At 46.0% G+C, this 27,158-nt stretch overlaps 2 protein-coding genes across 3 annotated transcripts; both read right to left on the reverse strand.

The window, feature by feature from the left end:
* Window positions 1-11,260: 11,260 nt before the first annotated feature.
* LOC142582862 (uncharacterized) lies at window positions 11,261-27,138 on the reverse strand. 2 transcript variants are annotated; one of them, XM_075692950.1, is made up of 4 exons: window positions 26,947-27,138; window positions 21,979-22,106; window positions 14,211-16,226; window positions 11,261-12,903 (listed from the first exon to the last, which is right to left on the reverse strand). In XM_075692950.1, the coding sequence occupies exon 3, from the start codon at window positions 16,154-16,156 to the stop codon at window positions 14,213-14,215; it is 1,944 nt and encodes a 647-aa protein (XP_075549065.1). In that variant the 5' UTR covers window positions 16,157-16,226; window positions 21,979-22,106; window positions 26,947-27,138; the 3' UTR covers window positions 11,261-12,903; window positions 14,211-14,212. The 2 variants fall into 2 exon arrangements, with proteins under 2 accessions (XP_075549065.1, XP_075549064.1); XM_075692949.1 differs by lacking the exon at window positions 11,261-12,903 and having other exon boundaries at window positions 12,927-16,226; window positions 26,947-27,136.
* Window positions 23,982-26,053, reverse strand: LOC142583592 (uncharacterized). The gene has a single exon (XM_075694080.1). It carries the CDS (start codon window positions 25,914-25,916, stop codon window positions 23,982-23,984), a length of 1,935 nt encoding a protein of 644 aa, XP_075550195.1. The 5' UTR covers window positions 25,917-26,053.
* Window positions 27,139-27,158: the final 20 nt, after the last annotated feature.

Raw genomic sequence — 27,158 nt, forward strand, 5'->3', positions numbered from 1 at the left:
ATACTTCATCAGTCTAAACGGATGTAGTGTTTCTCTGTGGTGGAGATCTTTCGTATAGACAACATTTTGTTACATTCGGTGACAATGTAAAAATACATTTCAAGCTTCGCCCGCAAAACTGCACTGCAAGTACTCCCTGTGTCTCCGCGCTCAAAGTTATGTACTAATTCGCTGCAGGGATATTGAAAGAAGTTCACCACCGCTATGATGTCACACAAACGAGGGATCTTTCTTGCGTAGATGCGCCAACCAATTACTTGGCTTGCGCATCTATACAAAAAATGTTACTTGGGTTGGACAGCTGTGTACGTTCAATTGTATCCTTAGCTTGTTGGTGGCTCAGCATCGTCATCATCACCATAATCTTATGTCCACTTCAAAACGAAGGCCTCTGCCATCGATCTCCAATTACCCCTATCTTGCTCCAGCGTACTGTCATATGCCTGCAAATTTTCACATTCCATTACACAACCTATGGTTCCGTGCCGTCTTCGACTGCGTTTCCTTTCGCCCGCCACGCCAAATTAGTGACCATGGTGTTGCTTGAGGTCGTCGGTTTGATCCAGGCGGTGGCAACCGCATTTTGATGGACGCGAAAGGAAAAAAAAATCCGCTAGTCTACTTAAATTTAAATGCATGTTAAAGAACTCCAGGTCGTCAAAATTATTTCATTATTTCGACACTGCAGTGTGTCGCCTCATGAGATAGTGGTTTTGGCACGCAAAACTCGAGGTTTTCTCTCTTTCTCTCTCTCTCTTTCTGATGCCAGGTGCCAATAGTCGGAACTCGGAACCACCTTTACGGCGCGCCGCACGCCGTATAGACACGCCGCGTCGTACCGCGTGTCTGGCTTACACGCAGTGAACTTTCACGACGAAATTTGCGCGGCGGAAAAACAAAAACAAAACCAGCCACACGGTGCAGAATGGGACACATACCCGCTGCAGTGTTAAACCGATCGAATCAGAGAATGGTGAACAGTTACACCGTGACGTCCCAGGTGCTAAGCCGTTACTGCTCAGTTCGTCGCCTTCGTTGTCATCCGAAGACTTCTCGTTCGGTTGCCATCTCGGTCGGCAAACAAAACCTGCCCGGCGAAGGCCGAACGCGCTTCAAACTCTCTGCGATCGCTGGAAAGCGCAGCCATCTGCCGCGCCTGCTTCGATGGGGTTAGAGAAACAGCGTGCGAGGAACGTAGGGGGGGGGGTTAAGGAGGAGGGGGTACGAAGATATGTTAGAGTGCCTCGATGCCCTCTTCACCCGTTGCCGGGCCGGCAAGGAGGGGCGCATTGAGGCACCATAAGATAAAGTATCCGAGTGTTTTGCGATGTGGCACGGCGCCAGTTTCGGCGAGCAGCGCACAAATGCGACCGCCGATGAAATCGGCGTGGAAAATGGTGACCAGGAACGGCCGGTCAATAACAATCGTTTAAAGTGAACAGAAATAAAAACCTCTGAGCTTTTGGCACAGCGTATACAGCGAAAGGCCGCATCAGCCCTTCGCGGGCCCTTGGAAGTTCTCCATGGCACATAATTAAGTGCTTTCTTTGTGCACATAATGAAACAAGGGCTTATCGAAAAGACTTCTTCAGTCTTTTATTAGTTTTTGTTTTATAATAATAATAATAATAATAATAATAATAATAATAATAATAATAATAATAATAATAATAATAATAATAATAATAATAATAATAATAATAATAATAATAATAATAATAATAATAATAATAATATCTCTTTACACTTTCAGTTACCCGGCACTTGGTTGCCAATTATAATAATAATAATAATAATAATAATAATAATAATAATAATAATAATAATAATAATAATAATAATAATAATAATAATAATAATTATTATTATGCGAATTCTTTATGCAATTGATCTCAATACTTTTTTCGTACGTCGGGCCGGCAAGTACGGTTTAATTTCGGCCTACTAGATGGTGTCAGTAAGCTCAAATCTGTTCTGGCAATGAAAAAATGAATCACGACATAAAACCTGTACAAGTACTGTCGACTTATAGGCATATCTAAAGCGCACAGAGCTTTCGAAATAAACAGCACGATATTCAGCGCTTCAGTGAGTTTCGTGAGCTCCTTATATTCAGCGGCCCCGTTCTTGGGCCACTGGGTATGTCGGTCGCTCTTCCATAATGCGTAGATTTCGAAGGGACACAATGGGTGTAGAATGCTTAAATATATTCAGAATTGTCTTACTCCTCTGGCGCGTGTAACTCCCACCACCATTATTCTCTCAACAAGCGTCATACGTCGCCTTCTTTCGTCTGCGTGACGTCGCTGAGTCGACGTCTCACACTGTGCATCCGTCCAAGTTGGCGCTTGCATTTCGGCACTGCTTGTGTAAGGTGTACACTGCTTAAACACAAACATCGCATGGCAATAATGTTGTGAACGGAGCGGCACAACAACTTAACATCTCTAGCAACAAAATAGCCGTCATGCCATCGACGTCATAATATCGTAGTCATCGTCGTTGTCACCTTGTTGCCGTCGTCAAACGTATACGCTCGCGTCACAAACACCATTCGCATTCTTGGATGGAAGCTGCTAACATGGCAAAGCCTTAATGTCGGAGTTTGTTCATCCCATAAATATCTCGGTAAATCAGCAGCTGTTATCCTCATGCGATGTTAACGAGTTGGGCTGATATCTTCTAGAAAAGAGGTCGTTACTTGAGAGGCTCACGTGAAGGCGCTACATTCAGGACTCTACTTACGTTCACGTGACCTTTTATTCACACATGCTTGCAGACGAGTCGATTTCACGAGCTAGTAAGGATCCCATAGTCGGTGTTTGTGCACTACAAGGTCCCTCATTCACCCAAGCTGCAAGATATATATATATATATATATATATATATATATATATATATATAACATTTATTGTCCCAGAGGAACTAAGGTCAGAGTCCGGGACTCCTGGCAGTCTCATTCCTCCTGGCCCACCACGTTCTTGACGTGCTGCACCAGAAGAGGCCACCGTAGTTTTTCAACTTTCGTGGGGGAGGGGTCCACTCCTCCCAACTACCGGGACGCTGGTTCAGTTGCAGTTTCGAAAGTGTTTTTTTTTTTCAGAAGGTGAACATTAGGGCGGGGCACTCTCGCAAGGTGTGTTATCTGATTTGTAGGCTCCGCGGTTTTTTACAAGTGAGGGGGTGTGGGTTCTTGCTAATATAATGCGTACAGTGTAGTTTGAGTAATTTGTATGTTTGCGCTTTTCGCTTGATTGAGGCGTCCTTTACCGAATGCCTGAAGGAGGGTGTGTTGAGAAGTGTCAATGTTTCCCTGCGAGCCTTCAAAATATGTAGCCTTTCGTTCCGCTGCATCTTCAACTCCTTTCTGGAGTTATAAACGTCTTCAGCAGGCCAAATGATAGGAAGTCCCGGATCTACTGCGCGGCAGAGCTTGTGTACTTCTAAATTTCCTTGCAGTCCTGGAGGGCCTGGAATCCATTGTACATGTATGTACGTGTAGAAGCGACTGAGCTTGCATGTACATACCGAGCTTTGAGCGCATGTAATTGCATGGTCATAATTTAATGAGCTGCCCTTGGCAGTCTGTTCTCAAGCGCCTTGGCTGTCTGATCGGACTATAACCATGCGGAAATGACTCCCGTTACAAGACACGCCTCTAACCGCTTCCCTACTAAACCTGCTGGATGTTCGCACAACAAGTACTTCAGCTGCAAGCACCTAAGTTTTGTACCGTCAATTAACGCTTGTCGCGATAATCGAGCGTACGAGACCCTCTACCTAAAATACTGGCCGGTTATTACTGTGTTCGTGTGTTCATAGAACAAGAAAATGAAGCATATATCATGCGTTGCTGGGCTTCGCACAGGAGAATGTAGTAAGAAAATACAGGAGCGTTCGATGATACCGGAGCGCAATTTTCTATTCTCCTTAGCTTGTACGCCAAATATTTGCATTCTCTTTGAAATACACGCAAAACGCATATTGCTAACCAGCTGCATATAGATGTTATCAAAAGAAGATTAATAGTAAAGAAAATAATAGAGGGAGGAAGGTGCTTGTGGAAAGGGTTTGCACGCTGCCCTTTGTCCGGTGTGGTTCTTGCAGGAGGTGGTTTCATTGGACGCCGTCTATCGGGCGGACTTGTCGCGAGAATCAAAACTTATCTGTATTCGCAGAAGACGTCACTGCAGTTGCAGCAATCCGATCGCGATCGCGAATACCAATCGCGATCTTTCACAATCTCATTGGAAGCAGGGGCTCGTAGTCCTTGAAACATAAAAACGGGTACACACCCTGAAACCTGATTATCGCAATGTTCACGTATTAATGACGAGAAGATATCTAAAATCACTGCAAAATTAATATTAGAATATATCATTGTTACGTGTGCGCTGTGCTGTGTTCAGCATTCACTGAGCGCGGAGCGCTGTTGCTTGACAGATACCATTTACTATGGCTATTAAAGAACAAATCTTATGGATTGCTTCTAAGCCCTGGGTTGCTCATTAATTAAGTATCGCGCCGGTTAGCGGAACCAGCAAATTGAATTGACGACACGCATTTATGCATGTACAGACAATGCACTTGAGACATGACTGATAATTTAGTGTTGCTGTGCGAATAACGCCAGCCGCTAACATAGATGACGACATATAAGCGCGAAAGAGTGGGCGTCAGTGTTGAAACACGCCATTTACGTTTCATGTCTTTACAGGTACGCATTGAAGCAATCGCATGCGTTAGGTGTAAGAGGTCACATGCCTGAAGCAGTGTTCTCCTCATCCCTGTAAATAATATATAGCTTGGGCACGCCATGGCACACTTGATGGGCTGTTTCTTCTCGCTTCGTCGCTGTAATTCCCTTAATCAAGAGGCCGCGCCGTCGCTGGTATCGCTGTCGCGAGGAATAAATGCAGTCGTGCGAAAGACGAATGTCTTTTGAAGCATGGCTTGCAGACTGCCTTCGAGCTCAACATTCTTCAGCATCCGCCTCGGTTAGGGGAGAGAGGGTGTATGCGGTGTTGGAAGAGAGAGTGGGATTGCATGGTGAGTGGTTAAGTATAGCCGAGAGTAGTTTACGTTGTGCCGTGACGCCACAAGTGCGCGTGGGACAGAAGAGGCTGGCTAAAGTTTCCTACGTCCGGTTCTTTGTAATCGATGCCGCCGACCTCCGATGCCAGTTATCCCCTAAGTCGGATAATTCAATTCCCTGTATTTCCCTAGATTTGGTATGATAATGTTGTTCAGTTTGCCAATATGCTTTCTGTAAAGATAGTTTTTCGTTATGCAAACAGACTACAAATTTGGAGTTTTTTAGTCCTAAGCTGGTTTTAACGTAAATAAATAATGAAGTCGCTATAATAAAGCTGAAATGAAGTCGCTGTGCAAGTTGTGGTGCTGACAACACAGCCTCCTGCTTGAACGCCATGTTCACAGAAGAAGGCGTCATCACGTTTATACTTTGCTCTAGATGAAAAAAAAAATGTTTGGACATCAACAAACAGCGGGCCACGATTGAGAGGGAACCTCCATCAAATTGCAAAGATGAATGCCGAATCACATTTACAGAATGCGTAATGTAAAATATGTGAAATGAACTTTTCTTGCATGCCATGACGTATTGACGTAGTGCCACAACATTTCCCATTTCCCATTTACACGCTCACGCGGCATTTGAAACGTATAGTACGCAGGATACGCAGCCATTTTTTTTTCTTCATGCCAAAAAAAAAAAAAAGAAAAAGGGCCACCCACTGGGACTTTACAGTGAGATTTTGTCCAAGAATGCTCTGCCTATGGGTGGTAACGGGTAAATTGGAATATGAACCTGGCAACGTTTAACGTTAGAACGTTATCTAGTGAGGCGAGTCTAGCAGTGCTATTGGAGGAATTAGAAGGCAGTAAATGGGATATAATAGGGCTCAGTGAAGTTAGGAGGCCAAAAGAAGCATATACAGTGCTAAAAAGCGGGCACGTCCTGTGCTACCGGGGCTTAGCGGAGAGACGAGAACTAGGAGTCGGATTCCTGATTAATAAGAATATAGCTGGTAACATACAGGAATTCTATAGCCTTAACGAGAGGGTGGCTGGTCTTGTTGTGAAACTTAATAAGAGGTACAAAATGAAGGTTGTACAGGTCTACGCCCCTACATCCAGTCATGATGACCAGGAAGTCGAAAGCTTCTATGAAGACGTGCATGGAATCGGCGATGGGTAGAGTGAAAACAAAATACACTATACTAATGGGCGACTTTAATGCCAAGGTAGGCAAGAAGCAGGCTGGAGACAAGGCAGTAGGGGAATACGGCATAGGCACTAGGAATAGCAGGGGAGAGTTATTGGTAGAGTTTGCGGAACAGAATAATATGCGGATAATGAATACCTTCTTCCGCAAACGGGATAGCCGAAAGTGGACGTGGAGGAGCCCGAACGGCGAGACTAGAAATGAAATAGACTTCATGCTCTGCGCTAACCCTGGTATCATACAAGATGTGGACGTGCTCAGCAAGGTGCGCTGCAGTGACCGTAGGATGGTAAGAACTCGAATTAACTGAGACCTGAGGAGGGAACGGAAGAAACTGGCACATAAGAAGCCGATCAATGAGTTAGCGGTAAGAGGGAAAATAGAGGAGTTCCAGATCAAGCCACAGAAGAGGTATTACGCTTTAACTCAGGAAGAGGGCCTTAGTGTTGAAGCAATGAACGACAATCGTGTGGGCATCATTAAGGAGTGTGCAATGGAAGTCGGTGGTAACTCCGTTAGGCAGGATACCTGTAAACTATCGCAGGAGACGAAAGATCTGATCAAGAAACGCCAATGTATGAAAGCCTCTAACCCTACAGCTAGAATAGAACTGGCAGAACTTTCGAAGTTAATCAACAAGCGTAAGACAGCTGACATAAGGAAGTATAATATGGATAGAATTGAACATGCTCTCAGGAACGGAGGAAGCCTAAAAGCAGTGAAGAAGAAACTAGGAATTGGCAAGAATCAGATGTATGCATTAAGAGACAAAGCCGGCAATATCATTACTAATATGGATGAGATAGTTCAAGTGGCTGAGGAGTTCTATAGAGATTTATACAGTACCAGTGGTACCCACGAAGATAATGGAAGAGAAAATAGTCTAGAGGAATTCGAAATCCCACAGGTGACGCCGGAAGAAGTAAGGAAAGCCTTGGTAGGAGGAGGAGGAGGAAGTAAACTTTATTGCGCTAGAAAGAGTAATTCAGCGGTCGGGCCGGATGTCTTCATCTTCTATTGGTTGATGCCGATCTCCGGCCTGCATGGTTGGCACCCCTATTCCAGAGCACCACTGAGCGTGGCTGCTCGTCGGGCATGATCCACCAGCCTCCGTTGGAGGCTAGGGTCGCCGCTGGAGAGCACGCTCTCCCACTGCTCCGCACTCGGATTTTGTATTTTGTGGAAGGCCTTATTCGTATTGCACACCCATGTGATGTGATAAAGTGTGGGTATTGCGCCACACCACGGGCATGTGTCCCTGTATTGACCTGGGAACATTTTGTATAGTTTATGTAAATTTTGGAAAGTTCCTGTCTGCAGCTTTCGCCAGTAAACTGCCTGTTCTTGAGTGAGTGTATTGTGAGGCGGGATATGCAAAGGGAGAAGGCAGCTGGGGAGGATCAGGTAACAGCAGATTTGTTGAAGGATGGTGGGCAGATTGTTCTAGAGAAACTGGCCACACTGTATACGCAATGTCTCATGACCTCGAGCGTACCGGAATCTCGGAAGAACGCTAACATAATCCTAATCCATAAGAAAGGGGACGCCAAAGACTTGAAAAATTATAGACCGATCAGCTTACTGTCAGTTGCCTACAAACTCTTTACTAAGGTAATCGCAAATAGAATCAGGAACACCTTCGACTTCCGTCAACCAAAGGACCAGGCAGGATTCCGTAAAGGCTACTCTACAATAGACCATATTCACACTATCAACCAGGTGATAGAGAAATGTGCGGAATATAACCAACCCTTATATATAGCTTTCATTGATTACGAGAAAGCGTTTGATGCAGTCGAAACCTCAACAGTCATGGAGGCATTACGGAATCAGGGTGTAGACGAGCCGTATGTAAAAATACTGAAAGACATCTATAGCGGCTCCACAGCCACTATAGTCCTCCATAAGCAAAGCAACAAAATCCCAATAAAGAAAGGCGTCAGGCAGGGAGATACGATCTCTCCAGTGCTATTCACAGCTTGTTTACCGGAGGTATTCAGAGACCTGGATTGGGAAGAATTGGGGATAAAAGTTAACGGGGAATACCTTAGTAACTTGCGATTCGCTGATGATATTGCCTTGCTTAGTAACTCATGGGACCAATTGCCATGCATGCTCGCTGACCTGGAGAGGCGAAGCAGAAGAGTGGGTCTAAAAATTAATCTGCAGAAAAATAAAGTAATGTTCAACAGTCTCGGAAGAGAACAGCAATTTACAATAGGTAGCGAGGAACTGGAAGTGGTAAGGGAATACATCTGCTTAAGGCAGGCAGTGACGGCTGATCCGGATCATGAGACGGAAATAATCAGAAGAATAAGAATGGGCTGGGGTGCGTTTGGCAAGCATTCTCAGATCATGAACAGCAGGTTGCCATTATCCCTCAAGAGAAAAGTGTATAATAGCTGTGTCTTACCAGTACTCACCTACGGGGCAGAAACCTGGAGGCTTACGAAAAGGGTTCTACTCAAATTGAGGATGACGCAACGAGCTATGGAAAGAATGATGGGTGTAACGTTAAGGGATAGGAAAAGAGCAGATTGGGTGAGGGAACAAACGCGAGTTAATGACATCTTAGTTGAAATCAAGAAAAAGAAATGGGGGCATGGGCAGGACATGTAATGAGGAGGGAAGATAACCGATGGTCATTAAGGGTTACGGACTGGATTCCAAGGGAAGGGAAACGTAGCAGGGGGCGGCAGAAAGTTAGGTGGGCGGATGAGATTAAGAAGTTTGCAGGGACGACATGGCCACAATTAGTACATGACCGGGGTTTTTGGAGAAGTATGGGAGAGGCATTTGCCCTGCAGTGGGCGTAACCAGGCTGATGATGATGATGATGAGTGGGCTGGCGCCGCGCCACAATCGCCTTGGCGTGGTCAACGCTAGGCATATGTGTTCGCTTATGCCGACATTTGTTAGTGCTGCTTTGTTTGTTGTTGCGGCATGCGTTTGCTTTGCCGGTTACCGAATATTTCACTCAAAGGGCACATAAATCGACAGCACAAATAGAGGTACGAACGGCTATATAGCACAGTAGTTGCGTTTCCGTTATCGAGCCCAGGACACGCGCGCACCTTGTCGTCTAATTGCCGAGATGCGTTCACTGCGCTGCATGCGGTATAAGTTCATAAGTTGCACTTCGAATGCTAGTGCAAATGCAGCTTGAGGTGGCTGAAACCGAAACACGCCGTCACGTGAGCAGTTCTTCGTATCTGTGTTCGCAGCAGTGAGGTTTCTCACATCACTGGGTTTCTTTCCTCCATGTCCAAGTGAAAAATTTTCCCTGGTATGGATAATTTTCCCCATTTCCCTAAACAAGTCGCAGAACTCTTAGATATAGGAAAATTTCGCTGGAGTTGACAGAACTGCTTGGAATACAGAGGGCTGCACATTCCACACGAACTCGAAATCTTAGCTTCATACAAAAAGTCATTTCGTCGTGCGCATACTTAAGAGAAGACGCTTGTTTGTTTTATTGGAAAGACGGATTAACGCTTTCGCTTAGACCTGTTTGTACGCGCGTTTGTGTGCTTTTGTCGGGCAGCATGCAAATTATGTACCATCCGAATATTTGTTTATCGTTCACGCCTCTGGAACTGCTCCCGCTTGCCTTTCAGTTTTTTTGTAACTTTTATTTCCTATACAATAAAGCATCAATTACAGGTCCAAGCTGACGCTGCAGGTATTTATCGGTTTCTTCCTCTCCTTATTTCTCGGTTTTTCAGTGCACTCATTAGTCTGTTCTCGCCGCTTCAAATTCTGTTGCCTTGGTTAGCGTACACCGAGCATAACTCGTTGCGTTCAACAACAGTTGCAATCTACTGCTTGCACTCATGAACGTCAAATGCGCTTAATGCGGAATGCATGGTACGTTACTCGTCAGTACGCCTAATATTTTGCATAAAGTTTAATAACAGAAAGTGCATATGCGTGAAAATTCAACTGTTCAAATGGAGGTGCTTTCATTATGCCCTGTCTCATGCGAGAACAACTAGCTCTATCATTGAGCGACAATACTCCGGTGAACTGAGGGGCTCAATTTGTAGTAGCAGCCATGTACGAAGCCAACAAACCGAAAAGCGAAGGAAAATACGCGTGTTCACCAGCTCATCTCGGTCTGCATCGCCTCGTGTATGTGTTTGGAATTCTGCATACGCGTGCATGTTTGCTTCAACTTGTCCTCACCTTTCATCTCTAAAAGTTCGTCTATGTTTACAGGACTAGATATTTTGAGCCCATAGAATATTCTAGATATTGTGAGCCCATAACGTTGTTTCTTCTTACGTTACATTAAATAAGAAATATTGGTGTTACTATACTATGCAAAATGGAGTCGAGGGCACCATTTTAGGGTGACTACATCGCTTTCTTTTACATTTATTTAAATAATAACATAAGAAATCTAGGGAAACTAATTTGCGTTGTAATTGAATTGCGGAAATAATTACAAATGAAGGTTAAATTAGTGATAAACTTCATATTCTTAATACCAGGAAAAGGATCCATTTAGATCAGCGCTCAAGCGGACGACGACTCCTACGGAAGAGGAAGACATGCGTTGACAGCGTTTAACCTGTGCTCTTCCTCGTCCGAATCACTTGCAGTTTGCCCAATTCACCATGCTTCCATAAAAAAAATGGAAATGAAAGGGTTTGCACCGACGCGTTGCTGCCTGCGCGAACCGCACCCACGACCTCCTCATGACGCGTGCGGTGCACTGTAAAATAGTTTACACGCTTAAAAGTGAATAAGGGTGTAAATCTGTCTATAACTCACACCCGTATAGCCTTTATGGGTGTAAGGATTTGAGCTATAAATTGATATACACACTTATTCACCTTTGAGGATGTACTTTTTTTTACAGTGTGATCTGCCGATTGAGCTAGGCTTCGGCTGTCCGTCCATCCATCTTCTTGAGCACTCGTGCAAATGTGCTCGATGAAACAGAATTTAGACAAAATAGACAGCATAAAAAAAGTTTTCATGTGCTAAAAAGAAAACCTGTTATCAAGATTGAATACTCAGAACTTATTCTTTAATCACAATAACAATCGCGACGAAGAAGGGCTGGCCCCACCCAAAGGCATCAATGTGTTAGAATGAGATTGAAAAGGGAAAGGGAAAGGTTCACAAGGTTTGCACCCAGTATTCTGTATACCCAGCGTAGGAGAAAGACTGACCTGAAGATGAGAAGGAGAGAAACCAACTAAGTGTGAGCGCTTACAGACACGTGATTACCGAGCACGCACCTAGAGGCGCCTAGAGCAAATCAGTATGGCCTGTTTGGAAAATACACGAGTATTCCCTTTGCAATGTTTCCAAGCGAGAAAGTAAGTATAAACAAAAATTTCGTGACAGTTCGCGAACCTACACGATTATATCGCAGTGCATCCTCCCGCTACATTGAACAGTGGAGGGCGGCAACATTCAGAAGAATGTACGACTATTCAAACGCTACAAACAGCTCGACTATTGGATAAGTTACTGGGTAGAGCAATAAACACTGAAACTCGCGCTTTTCGATAAAGGCGTAATATTTTGTAAAGTGTCGTATATAATCGGCTCTTCGTAACGCCACAGACCGGATGTCTGTGCTTCTGCAAATGTCTGCGTCATTTCGTATATTTTGCATATGTTTAATTGTGAATTGGGTATACGTACTACTTGTGTGCGCCTGTAGAACAATACGTTTGTGAGGGTATTATACTAGGTAACCTATTTACTTTTATTGAATTAATGTTATGCGACGAAGAAGGTGTGGCCCCACCCACAGGAATCAATGTGTTAGAATGAGATTGAAAGAGAAAGAGAAAGGTTGACAAGGTTTGCACCCAGTATACTATATAGCCAACGTATACGAGAAAGACGGACCTGAAGATGAGAAGGAGGGAACACAAATAGGTGTGAGTGCTCACAGACACGTGATTGCCGAGCGCTCACCTAGAGGCGGCTAGAGCAAATCAGTATGGCTCCTCTGAACCGCAAGGAGCGCTCTTGTAGCACGTGTACCTAGACGACGCCTGGGGAGGTATTCTGCAAGAGTCCACCTAGTGGACATGTCCGTTTCGTCTGCTGTTGAAGTTCTGATTGGCTAAGATACGCTGCACGTCCGCAGCAGGCATGCGCCACAGCCAATCAGCGCTTCAGCAGCAGACGAAACGGACATGTCCACTAGGTGGACTCTTGCAGAATACCTCCCCTGATGTGAGGGCACGAGTACCTTTCGCCACACGAACCGTCCCGTAACTCGAAAGCCGTTGCACCGACCATTTGGGGTCAAACTCTCCGACTTAACTGGTGACGGCCATGCGACGCGGTCTAATTCTTTCATAGCAAACTCGCTATTTTGCAGGCTCTGTCTTATTTTTAAAAAGAAGATGACGAAGGACAAGATGACAAATGAAAAAGACTCTCTTCTTGGAAGCAGTCGACGCTTCAGGTGGACTCACGCGTGGGCACAATAACATGCGTGAGCGCGCTGCCATGGCTTTTTTTCTTTTACACGTATAAATCTGCCAACTCATCATGTTCACGTGGTAGGAAAAGCGCCACAGTCTATAAGAGCCTACACTTTCAAGCCCACCGTGTAGTAAGGGAGGACTCCAATCGCAGTTCCGGTCTTTTGCTTCGTACGTGGCACACTGACGGTGATACGTCTATAAAAGAAGGTGCGACATGGTTTAATGACAAGCAAGTTATATTGCATGAACACACGTGTACAACACACTTACACACAACACATATTTACACCCAAACAGACGCACACGCGAACACCTAGACACACACACCACATGTTGCTCTGAACGGCATGCAAGATATATCTGCATATGGTGGCATACTTTGCATACGATACACTCTTTCACAGGCTACTGTGTTTTATGATGGCTAGAAGAAAGATTCCGGAGATGTCTTACGAATTACATTAACTGTATCTACTATGTATGGTGTACACCGCAAATGTGCTGCGAGGCGCCATCAATTGAATTCGGTTTGTGCAGAATCCTGTGGACAGTCTGTATAGGATCTCGATGTAGCTGCACTTATCGTAATGAGTGCAGCCATAGGTATAAATGAACAAGCGCCACTTCTAGAATTCTATTGTTTGTCTTGGAAAACATGGACAGAATGACCAGTGTTATTTAGACCAGTATTACTCAACGTACGTTATCTAGTACATGTCATATAGAATCCAGTTGTACGGTTTTTTCTTTCTTTTTTCTTAAACATTATTGCATTTCACAACGCTATGGCCAGCAGTGCACCTGTTGTTTTTTTTTTTTTGGATAAGGTAACATGAACAGGTCTTATTCGATCACGAGTTTTAGACCTCGGATAGTGCCAGAGCTAACGGGCTGGCACAGGTTAGTTGATGTACAACCAACGCGCACATTGGTCGCTTGGACGCAGAAGACACGTCCACAATGAAGGATGTAGGTGATCATGAGGTATGACATTAGGTGGAAGTAGGTAATCGCAAACATGAAATCTAACAACTCACCACTAATAATGCGAGTGCGAGGTGTATGTTGCATGACTCTTCAATAACATTACACTTTTTCACGTGGTGCAGCTAAATGAAAAGGAACGGCTCGTACCACTTATTTTACGATATCTCCTTCACATACATTAAATAAAATAAAACGTTCAGTAATTTGGAGCTTCAAATCTGGGCTTTCCAAGACCGCTCTTGCACGCCTCGTTTAGCATTATTTTGGACAACACCATTATTACTCTTCATAAACACATATATCTGGCTCCTGAATGTATTAAGTGCGAGCACATATCATAGCATATTACACAGTTATCGTCAAAGTTCCGTATACAGCTGCGTTTCTTTCTCAAATACTAATACTAATTCTCAAATACTAATTACTACTCAAATTAATACTCAAATACTAATTTACGGTATGCATGAGGTGCAACGTAGTCGGTAAAAGTAAAGAAAGGCACTGCACACACGCACTCTTAGTTCAGCTTTTCGGATGATCTGGCAGCCGGAGACCGACTGATGTCCTCTCTCGAGCTGACGTCTTTTCCCGACGAAGATAGCTCGGTATGTGCAGTGGATACGCCTGTAGCAGCGGCTCTTCGTTTTCTTCTGAACCTCCTCGGAAGCAGATGTTCGTAGTCCTTGAAGCCGAAGAACAGGTACACTCCCTGAAGGCCGATCAAAACGATTACGATGATGTCGAGGGCAAGAACGTTGACGAAAGCACCGACGAAGCCCAGAAGCCACGTGGTGCCCATGATGAATGCGAGCTTCACAAACAGCGCCATGTGAGACTTGTTGCCACCGCCTTTGAAGTCAAAGGCAGCCGCGCGTTTGGCGGTGTCTCTTATCTTCACGACGATGTGGATGTAGAGGCCGATGTCCAGGATGAGCAAGATCACCATGGGCATGAGGAAGAAGGCGAGTTGGCTCCAAAGGCTGCCTATCCAACAAGCGAAGCGCCCGTACTGAGGCGAGAGCACGAAGTCCGGTGCCGCCCAGTTCAGCACCAGGCACAACGCGACGACGACGACTGGTGCGCCCCAAGCGACGAGAGCGTAGAGCAGGAATCCGCCGTGCCTGCTCGACGAGAGCCGGACGGCCGCAACGTTCTTCCAGATGTCGAAAGAGAGCACGCTCGTCCAAAAGAAGGTGGAGAGGAAGCCATAGTGCAGGACAGCGGCGAAAACCACGCACACTGGCTTGGACACGTCGAAGCTGTTTCCCAGGAGAAAAAGCAAATGGCTGCAGAACAGCGTAGCCGAGAGGCATAACGTGCACCTCGAAGAGAAGGTCCGCGAAGTTCTATGGAGCATGTACACGACGCCTTTCAAGAATAGGCATACGAGTGACAGGCTGATGCAGATGATTGTGAGATAATTTTGCACGTTGTAAGGCTCGTGTACAGGGCTCGTGACATTCGTAATATTGGGGCCTATAGTTTCATTTTCTGCCGTTGGCATCGAAGTGTTCGCATAGCGGTACTGGGGAGCCTTGATGTAGCACTTTCCTTCGTGCCACGAGAAACAAGAATCCTGGCTCACAACGGGTCTTATTAGTGACAACAGATTGGGTCGGAACCGCGTCCTTAATTGTGGGCGGGGCCAAATTTCAGGAACGACTTGTTTCGGCAAACATTTCATCGACGAAAGCTCGGCGTCGTTGCATAGCCCACAGTACACATTCTTGTACACCACTTCGGTTTCATTGGTTTCGTATCGTACCGGAGCGAAATAAGTTAAACATTTACGCTTAATCTCCGGGTCTGTGCCTTCTGGACAGGTATTGATCTCGACGAGCCCGTCATCGCAGGGCCAGAAGAAAAGGTCACTATTTTCTAACGCATATTGAGGAGGGGCAACTTTGAAATCTCTTCCAGCGCTTCCCGAGGCGTTCCAAAACATTGAAGTGTTGTCCAGGTCATAGTTGCAGAGTGCACAAAACGCGTTGAAGTAGGTCAGTCGTTCCGTGGTGACCGGAATTAGGTAAAAAGAATCTTTAAGCTCTGTAGCGTTCTCGCAGAAGCTGCGCACTGTGTCGTCTGGCCAGTTGGGGTCGCACCCGGACACGACGTAAAACTCCCTTCGAGCAAACTTTTCAATGTTTCTGCCGATGCACGTGGATGCCGTTTGCGACGAAAGACTAGCTCCGGCGTCCCAGCAGCAATCTCCATAGCGTTCACAGTTTTTGGCACAGGAACACGTGACAGCGAAGAGATTTTCCGTACAATTGACGCGTAAGGCACTGCAACCGTGGAGCTCTTCAGGGCACCGAAGGAGCTCCTCTAGGCGCTCTGGCGGTATGGCCGGGTGGTCTTCTTTCGAAACGTTCCATGGTAGCGTTGCGTTGCACTCACTTTGGAAGCAACAGCAAGTTCCGAGCAGAGCTGCCAGCGCAATCAGAGTGAGGACGCCTTTCATGGTTTCAGGAGCGAGACCCGGGAGGTTCAGGGGATGGCATAACCTTGCACATCACGTCGCCTTGAATAAACTGCACATAGATAACACAGCTCAAGTTAAATGTTGCCTTCTAAAGCTTCCTTCAGATGTGAACTTAACACAAAACGCAAGAGGCCGCACGGGCCGGAATTGCACCGACACTGATCATTAGGATACACATGTGTGAGCGTAGCGGGAAATAAAGACGCAGAAAAAAAAAGTTGCAATAGAAGAAGTATATTACATAAAAAAATTGCAGCTTCGCCCAAAAGGCGAAACATCGATTGAGATAGAAAATTAGTAGACAGCTATACGACGTAACGATAGCAGTTTTATTGCCCATATAAGCTTGTAAACATTCGCTTACTAACTAAATCAACAAGCATGGTCAAACATGAACACATCTCATTCGATGACCGCGGAAACTCGCTGTCCAAACGCTGGAGTGAGGAAGCGCGGAAGCAGCAGCAAGCGAATTGACCCTCGTGTTTCCTCTCGCTTTAAAGCGAACTAGGAAGTGGCGAAAGCACAGCACACACGAAGCTATCAACCTTCGGCGCACCTAGACTCTACTCATCGCAGATCGCTTTCAAAATAGCGCCCGCGCCGCCGAGTGCGGCCGCGCCCTACACAGCAGTCACCGGAGTAGAACGTCCCCCCCCCCCTCTCGGTCCCCACGCCCGGTATCTTGCGCATGATGGAAGACGGCGCCATTCCTCTCCGCTTTCCTCCCTTCCTTCCGCCGCTATCACAGGCTCAACCTTGCCCGCTTTCACTCGCACACACAGCAGCATACGGCGCGCGGAGACGCTGTCATCACCCTTGGACTTTATACGGAACATCACGCCGACGGCGACGACGGCGACGACGGCAGAAATGCGCCTGGAGTGTTCATATAATTGCAATAAAACTGTAGAGGGAAAATAGAGAACGAGGCGCGCACAAAAAACAGTGAGAGCTTCCGAACTAGGGCACTGGGTGCTAATCGAAATCGTTTTATTGCATACACCGTTCAGATGCACATGAGCGTGCTTTGATAGAGTTTCAGGCTATAATTCGTGTGATTTTAAACATTACCAGATGCGCGTAGTGTTCACATTGCTCGCATATTCTCTATTTCAATATTACGGGGTTTTACGTACAAAAACCACGACACGATTAAGCGGAACGCCTTAGTGGAAGATTCTGGGTACATTTTACCGCCTGGGGTTCTTTACCGTGTACCTAGATTTAGGTACACGAGTGGTTTTGCATTTCGCCCCCATCGGGATGCGGCCGCCACGCTCGGGATCGAACCCGTGACCTGAGCAGCACAGCATGATAGCTACTAAACTACCGCGGCGTGTACAACTCCCGGAGTTGCAATGTTGCAATGATTACATATTACACATCTATGTTATCAAATATACTGTGGTAGAATTTCACTAGACCTTAATTTTCTTCCTGTGTATATCTATAATATTAAATAATGGCAGCTACACTGTCATCATTTGCAGTTGCCCTTTTCGTTAAGTGGACGTGCAGTATGCGAATAATTTTGACGAACCGTTAGGTTAAAATCGATGACTACCTTTCTCATTTACTGTCTGTTTGTGAAATGGGAAGCAAAACTACTTTTTTTTTCGTTACAGAATAATAAAAATAGATCCTGTGGGACATACAGAAGTTTCATTTGAGTTGGCAGCGTTGCATAGATGCAGACACGAATTAACGCGTTGAACTGATTAACAATTGAGTGTTTAGCATCGAAAGTATGCAGTTGAGGTCATATGTTCATCTCGGGGTTTCAAAGAGCAGAGGCGATCGCTTTCCAAGGTGATCATACTTTGTAACTTATTGTGACGCGATTGTAGGTAGAGATATCCGCTGTCGATATCAAAATTGAAAGCACTTGTTTTTTACTTACAAATTCCGAAAGAGCTGAGGCCTTCAAAAGGCCCCTCAGATTCGATCGCAACCTGGTGATTTACGTTTATACCTCGATTCTCCTGGACAGTACGCCGCTATCTGTTTCGGTAGTCGGCATACGGGTTATTATGCCGGCATTGATATAGCGTTTGTGACAGTCAAGCCTTTGTCTACGGTCGTGAAGGCCATATTGTGGGGCAAAGCAATCGGATTTAATGCTTGAGTGTGAATACCTTGATGTTCTTCCAGCGTCAAAAGTTCACGGGACATACGATTACCAAAAATGCTGAATTGCCGTAAAGCCCGGGCTATCACACGCAGACTGCTGTATTGCCCTTCACTCGGAGGCAGTTAAAAAATTTCACTCTTAATCTGGAAGGACACCCTCTAATGATTGTCACACAGCATCGATTTCTTGGCATAATACTTGATAGGCAGCTATCCTGGGCACCCCACCTAAAAAAACTCGAAAACGAGGTCAATGTCACAGTGACTGTACTTCGCAGACTTGCAGGTACATCATGGGGCGGATCAGTATCGTCCATGCTGACTGTTTACAATGCATTAATACGACAAAAAATTGCATATTCCGCGCCCATCTTACACGGACTTTCCCACACGTCAGAAGAGAGACTTCAAAGACTTTTAGCTAGAGGACTACGCCTATGTCTAGGAGTTCCACGAGCGACTTCGAGTTCTCTTGTAATAGCTGAGGCTCGCCAATCACCATTTCCAGTTATGCTAACTACAGAAACATGCCGGCATTATTTCCGTCTTCAAACCCAGCATAAAAACCACCCATTGGCTCTAGACATAATGAAACGAGATAGAAGTTATGTTCATATAGAAATTCAAAAAAATCTTCACATATTGCCAGGAAATGAATTTTGGAACTCAGACATCGAATATCCTCCATGGCTGCTTACAGTTCCAAAAATCGAATTGTCAGTAGAAGGAATATTCAGCAAAAGAGACATGTTCATTCAAGCTGCTCAACAACTAGCACTATACCAGATATATATGCGGTATTCAGGATACACACACGTCTATACAGACGGCTCCAGTACAGCAGCCTCTTCAACTTCATCATTCATTATACCGCACCTCAACAAACAAGAATCATTTAAGTTATCTCGTGCGACTTCGTCCACAACGGCTGAACTGTTCGCAATCCTATGTGCGGTAAAATTTATATTGTCAGTAACAGAAGCGCAAAAATGGGTAATTTTCAGCGATTCACAGGCGGCTCTAAAATCACTCTGCAGCACAAAGGGGAAAACATTCAGCGACAGTATAATATATGAAACACTTAAAAACCTCACAAAGGCAAGCGAAGCGAAACATGCAATAGCATTCCAGTGGATACCAGGGCATTGCAACATTCCTGGCAACACAGCAGCCGATGAAGCAGCACGACAAGCGCACCTGAAAGATGATACGGCTCCGCTCCCAATATCGAAAAATGAATTACGCTGCATTATAAGGACAACGTCTTTCAACATGTCTAGAAACACTTGGTTTGACCAGAATTCTAAGAGCTCTGACTTATATCATATTGATCCATTTATTGAATTCAAAGTTTCATTGTCATTAGATAGAACTATGGAAACGCTTATTCATCGATTAAGGCTAGGCACTGCCTACACAAAGCATTTCTTACACAGAATTGGCCGAGCGGAAACCCCCGAATGTGATTATGGATTTGTAGATGAAGATATATATCACCTCCTTCTAGATTGCCCACATCACGACACACCAAGATGCTGACTTAAATCAGCGCTAAGTAAATTAGACCGCAGACCTTTCAGTTTAAGGAAACTTTTGGGCCCTTGGCCAACAACGGCCTTGCAGAAGAGCGCTTTAAAAGCACTAAAGACTTTTTTTTGAAGACAGCGGCATCGTTGGACGTTATTAGTGCTTTCATTGTTTTGTTCATTTGAATGTCACTCTATATATCCATCTGTTTGGGAATTATGTAATGTTGACTGCTTTGTTGTGACTGTATGTGCTAATATATTTACACGATGTATATACCACCCGCTGACTATACAATGTGTTATTAGGCGACAGTATCGTTTGTACTTTTGAGACTTTCGACTACATAACTGTGGAGACATTTGCCATGTATATTGTATGTACCCGCTGACCCGCTGGCTAGAAAATGTGCTATTAGGCGACAGTATCGTTTGTACATTTGAGACTTTCGACTACATAGGTGTGGAGACATAGGTGTGCTTGTGTGAAAAAATTATTTGATATGCAACCGTGAACCCTGAATGATGTATGACGGAACCACCCAAGAGATAAGGAGTAGCCGGCGCCTTAAATTGCGCGCCAACATCTCCTTATATCATATCAATAAAAAAAAAATTTAGGGTTTCAGGCTGAACCCCTATGGAGTGATCCAGGTGTCTTAAAACAAATAACGACTTTGAAAGATACCAAACTTCAAATCTTGAATATGACCATATGTGCAAAATTCAGTAGTAAATCAATATCATTCATGTTTCATTTCTTCACTGCGACTTGAGGAATTTTCATTCCTTACTAATTTATTCGAAAAGTAAACAGTTTAGTTGCAGCCTGTGCTACAAACAACCAAAAGAAAGAAAAATCTGGTAGAAAAACTTTAACACGCACACACACACAAATAGAGAGACGGACGGACGGACGGACGGACGGACGGACGGACAGACAGACAGACAGACAGACTGCAGAGGTATAAGTCTGCTTGGAACAGACTAAGAAACACAAAAAGTGACAAGTGCTCGGCAAGTCATACTTTTAAGAAAGTCCCCAGAAAACAAACACACAAAATGCGAAACCTCAAAGCAGGGGCGCTATAACGTAAAACTATTCCAAACTTTTCTATTCCAATTCTACAATCAGCCCACCGCGATTGGTCGAAAACTTTTTTGGACCACCCCCACTTCACCTGCCTGTCACGCGACGTCACGAAAACCGCGATAGCTCCCCATTTGATATGACGTGTACGCACTGATTATGCATAATTTGACTGAGCAAAACAAAAATAGTTATTTCTGATTCGACACCTCTTCGCCATCTAGCTCTCGGCTATTGATCAAAAGTTTTCGGGCTGCGCTCACTTCACCTGCCTCTCACGTGACGTCACAAAACCGCAAAAACTTACCGCGTCAAAGTAACGTGTACGCGTTAAAGATGCATTAATATTCCGAACAAAACTGAATTTTCCTCTGAATAGCCGCAGGCTGCCCCGTTCCGAAAGGAATAAAAGATGGCTGCCGCCGATCGCTCAGGCACTGGGTACTCGCATATGTCGGAAAGCATCAGCTTATTTGCGTGTAATAAAACTTTTTGCGTGGCCGTGTGACGTTTGCGAGCGCTTTCGGCACGTTTACGACCTCGTTCTGCCAACTCTTCTTTGCTCAGGATACGTTTTAGCGTCATTCTTAAGCTTCCGTTGAGTGCCACTGCGATTGTCGACGAGCCACCGCAAGCTAAGTGCGAGAAAGCGGACCGATCGCAGACGCCGGCACCACCCTCTTCATCCGGTTATCGATATTCACTGCAGTGGCTCGGCCCCGTCGAATCCCTCTCCACTTGAGCATGGTCCACGCCTCTTGTGAGCCAATTAGATAACACAAGCCGCTCAGTGCAGGCAATATTATTCGTTTTTCGAGCAAACAAAAGTGACCTCCTATGAACAAGGGGAGCATTTGATTGGTCTTTTCAGACCACCCTTCGGGTGAGCACCCGATGCTTGCGTCGGCGGTTACGCAAATTTGACGTCAGGAGATTGGAATAAAAACATGGAATAGCTTTACGTTATATGGCCCCAGGCTTATTTCCGTGCTATAGACAGGCGAAACAAAATATGTAAGCTGAACATAAACGCTGCTTGACTAGATTATTACCTCGCCATTCTTTTCGGCGTCTCGCGATGTCGGTTCAGCGACGCAATCAGGATGCCGTGACATCCCCCGCTTCAGGTGCCATTGCAGCAGCGTCGGCTGGTTGCAGAGCTGTTTCTCCTGGCAGTGATCTGGGAGGGAAACAAAGAAAATGTTACAACGCGTGTGCGTCAGCAACAGCGGCGCGAAATCGTCGCCAGCGCAGGCTTCGCCACAGGCCCCACACCATCGTGACCCTGCTTGCATCCGGTATACGCGCCTGCGCCAGACGCGATAGCAGATGGGAGACCCTTACTTTGGGAGGGAGGCATGAACATAAGCGGAGGCAGATGATAATGCTTACTGAGCCGCACATGACACGCTTCGTTCAACTGACATTTAACGTCACAAGGACTCGCAGGTTGTGATGGACGCCTCCGGGTAGTCGTATCGACGGCCACGTGCTTTGAGAGGTGTCTTTGCCTGCCGGTTTCGTACCAAAAATTTTACATTACGGGAAACGTGAGCTTTTTTTTTTAATTGACGCAGGTTATGACTAAATGAGCGGGATAAAAAGCGGTGCTGGAGGCGGAGCTATTGGAAATGTGCCAAGCTAGTGGCACGTGGGGCGATTTTCCGCGGCGAGCACTTCTGTTAGTTTCGGCGGCTACGATTTAGGGGTTTGCGAGACAGTTAACGTAGACACGCGGGTACATTCACTCAGCACTGAGATGTAACAACGCGAATAAAACAAGGACACGAAAAAACGCATACCACAAACAAGCGCCAGACAATAAGAAAGCACACATGTTGAGCGTTAGCGCACGTTCTGTTTCTTCTTATTTTATCTCTTCGTTTCCGTAGCACTGCCGTAATGAAATGAAGTGGCCGCGATTAGGTATTTGAAGATTGCCGAAATAATTATTCTTATATTGGGTTCGAGAGGCTTTCCCCTGTAACGTCCGCACACTGTCTTGAGGAACAAAGTAGGCTTGTAATTATGACTGTACTGCTTGGAGAAGTATTTATGCAGCGTGCACACAGTACAAAAGGCTGCTGTACAGGTTAGAATAATTTATCTCCGTTGTCTCTCTGGTTTGTCGAAAGACAGAGCAGACTGCACTTATCAGGAAATATTTCGTAACATAGTTAAAATTATGAGGCTTTACGCGCCAAAACCACTTTCTGATTATGAGGCACGCCGTAGTGGAGTACTCCGGAAATTTAGACCACCTGGGGTTCTTTAACATGCACCTAACTCTACGTACACGGGTGTTTTCGCATTTCGCCCCCATCGAAATGATTCGATCCCGTGACCTCGTGCTCAGCAGCCAAACACCATAGCCAATGAGCAACCACGGCGGGTCGTTTCGTAACATAGTGTTGCCAGACGCACTAACACTTGCTATTGATTCACATATTTTTGAGTGAGCGGTTTAGTAATGAAGAAAACATTCTAATATTAAACTGGCCCATGAAAGACGCGTAAGTCTTTAGTTTTACGCTCTGCAAACTCGAAATGGCTCGTTAACTTACCTGAGAACACGATAACGTTGGAAGTGTAGGTAGGACACCCCACACCTTCAAAAAAAGGAAAACGTGAATAACGAACGTCATTCCCCGTGTAGATTACCAGCGTTGAGAAATCTGAATACAGTTCCCCAAGGTTTCCATACCAGTGTTGAAACACACGATGACAGCTGTCTTTGACTTTCGTTCATGCGTCATCATACCGAAGCACGAAAATGTGCCAAAAACCAAGCGAGCGACTTCCGCCCACAGCAGGGGAGGGGGGGGGGGGGAGGGGGGGGAGGGGGGAGCAGTGCGAATAACGGTTCTTCTCAGCAAGTCTGCCTACCGCTCATTCACTTACAGGCTATACAGCCAGAATGCTTTTGTGACAATAAATATATAAATAAATAAATAAATAAATAAATAAATAAATAAATAAATAAATAAATAAATAAACAGTCAGCAGAGGAGCTATACAAATCAAATATTAAGAGCAAGCATGCACTAAGCTGACGTTATTTCGTTTTCAACACAGACCTTGCTTCTGAAATTGTTTGACATTCCCAAGTCGACGTGATCTCCTTTTCAGAAAGTGGAAGCTCCGTGTTCGTCGTTGGCGCATTGTCGCCGTGTTTGTGCCGGCGTTTCGGGAACATGTGACGGTAGTCCTTGAAGCCGAAAAACAGGTACACTCCCTGAAGCCCGATGAAGATGATGACGACAATGTCCAGAGCGAAAACATTGAAGAACGCGCCGACGAAACCCAGAAGCCATGTCGTGCCCATGATGAACGCGAGCTTCACAAAGAGCGCCATGTTAGATTTATTCCCGCCGCCTTTGAAGTCAAAAGAAGCGGCACGCTTGGTCGTTCCTCGGATCCGCACTACCACGTGGACGTAGAGGCCAATGTCGTACAGAAGCAGGATCAACATGGGGGATAGGAAAAAGACAAGCTGACTCCACAGGCTGCCAATCCAGCAGGCGTAGCGTCCGTACTGAGGAGACAGCATGAAGTCTGGAGCCGTCCAGTGCAGCACTGCGCACAGGGCGACGATGATGAGTGGAACACCCCAGGCGACGACACAGTAGAGCAGAATGCTACCCTGTCGAGCTGATGAAAGGCGAACGGCCACCACATTCTTCCAGATGTCGAAGGAGAGCACGCTGGTCCAGAAGAAAGTGCAGAGGAAGCCGTAGTGAAGGGCAACGGCAACGCCGAGACACACTGCCTTGGGTAGATCGAAGCTGTTTCCGAGGAGAAAAAGCAAGTGGCTGCAGAACAAAGTTCCAGAAAGGCAGAGCGTGCACCCGGAAACGAACTTGCGCGCACTCTTGCACGTCACGTAGACAATGCCTTTCAAGAAGAGGCATACGAGTGACAGAGTGATGCATACGATGGTGAGATAATTTTGCACGTTGTAGGGTTCGACCCGAGATCCCGTCACGTTCGTCGTATTGCCACCCGTTATGCTCTCGATTGTCGCAGAACTGTTAGCAATGTGGTACTGGGCATTTTTGATGTAGCACTTGTTATTATACCACGAGAAACAGGAGTCTCGACTCACGACTGGTCTAATGAGTGTTACGAGGTTCGGTTTGGAGAAGGACTTTTTGCCTAACCGACGGGGCCATAGCTCTGGCACGAGTTGTTTTGGTACGCACTCCATTGACGAGGGGTCGACGCCGTTGCAGAGGCCGCAGTAGGCGTTCTTGTACACAATTTCGTCCTCGCTTGTTTCGAGCTTCACCGGAGCAAAGTACGTCGAACATTTTCGTTTTGTTTCAAAGTCGGACCCTTCGGGGCACGTCTGTATGTCTATTAGTCTCGAATCACAGGGCCACAGAAAATAGTCTTTGTTCTGCAAGACGTACTGCGGCGGAGCCACCTGAAGCCCCGTTACCCTCGTTCCCGAAGCGTTCCAGAATGTCGATGTGCTGTCCAAATCGTAGTTGCAGAGGGCACAAAACGCGTTCGAATACGTTATCTTCCGTTCAGTAGTGACAGGGATCGAGTAAAATCCGTCCCTAAGGTTGGTCGCGTTTTCGCACGAGTCGCGTACTTCGTCGTTCGGCCAATCGCTGCTGCACCCCGACACTGCATAGAAGTCCCTGCTGAAATACCTGTCGACGTTACGTCGAACGCACGTTGCTTCTGCTGGCGGGTATAAGGACACTCGGGCTTGCCAACAACAGTTACCGTAGAGCGCGCAGTTATCCGCACAGGAGCACGTGACCACGTGTAAATCATCCGCACAGTTCACTGGCGACACACTGCAGCCGTGAAGACCATCGGGGCATCTAAGTAACTCTTCGAGGCGCTCCTGCGGTATGGCCGGGTGGTCCGTTCGCGAGACGTTCCACGCAAGCCTCGCGTCGCAGTCGCTCTTGTCGCTGCGGGCACGAAATGCGTAGAGAGGGGCGAGCAAGACAAAAATTGCGACGTTCTTCATGGTCTACGGGTCGCATCACACCATGTCGAAGCGTTGTGCCGACTTCGCACCGCACCAGATTGCCGGGACGAACTGCGTTCAGAAGCGATGTTGAAATCCCTTGCAGCAGTTTACCTTGGACGCGAACTTGTGAAATTGAAAACCCAGGTGGCCTTGCGCCGTCTCATCACAGGCGGAGCGAGCGACCGGTAAGTGCGTGAAACCAGTGCATAAGCAGTAAACGGAACAGATTATGCATGCCACTCTTGTAGGCAGTAGCCACACAGAAAACTGATAATTCTCTGTGCAGTATTCTTGGCGCTGATGAACAAAGCTGTATGTGCGCAGTGTCCGTCACTAAAAGTGCCCATTTTTTCCAGGTTGTGCTTACAGATTATATAACATCCCCTAAATGGAAATATCGCTTTTAGTAGGGGTGTACGAGTTGTAATTTTTGAGTCCGAATAGAATACGAATGGAGTAGTGCCCGCAGCGAGTCGAATAAAAAAACTTTTCGAGTAGTTTTCTAATACATAGCCACCGCTTGCACGATATAAAAGAGACAATGCTGACATAAGGTCAGAAAGGATATATCATTATATAGCACTTTATTAAGCGTAATTTATTAAAACTACAAATGGATCGTCCGGAAGAAACAAGCAGTTCTCTCGCCTACACAGGACTTTTCTGAGCGCGCGAATGATCGCTGTGCCGCCGGCAAAGTGTGGCTCCCTTAGCGACGCAGCATGCTCCACTAAGTGAGTTATCAAGCTCTGTGCCCACGCAGTGCCTGTGGCGACGAAATTTACCGCACTTTTGCTACAATTCTTGTGTTTGGTGGCACACAGTTGACGTTGGGAAATGTTCGTTACGTATTCGAAGGAAATATTCGTATGTCGAATAACGAGTAGTGACTGTTCCATTCGCAAAACTGTATTCAATAGGACATTCCTCGATTTGCTATTCCAAATATTCGATATATGTTCGCACTTCGCTACGTTCAAGACGAAGACCACATGCCTGCGGCGGCGAGCTGCCGTTTGTCACGTACCTGATACGACCGGGCGTGTGCTTCCGGACGAGGGTGGCGTAACTGACAGGCCCTGCGGTATCGTCGATGTTCTCCTCCGTTGTTGTTGTCGAGGAGGCCGCGCCATCCCCCGGCATTTCTCCCGACGAAGAAAACCTGTCCGGCGAAGGCCGCAGGTGGCCCCTGCACGTGGACTAGGGGAGGCAGCGTAATCAGCCCCGACCCTCGGTCCT

The sequence above is a fragment of the Dermacentor variabilis genome, chromosome 5 (genome assembly GCF_050947875.1).
Source record: "Dermacentor variabilis isolate Ectoservices chromosome 5, ASM5094787v1, whole genome shotgun sequence".
Lineage (NCBI taxonomy): Eukaryota > Metazoa > Arthropoda > Arachnida > Ixodida > Ixodidae > Dermacentor > Dermacentor variabilis.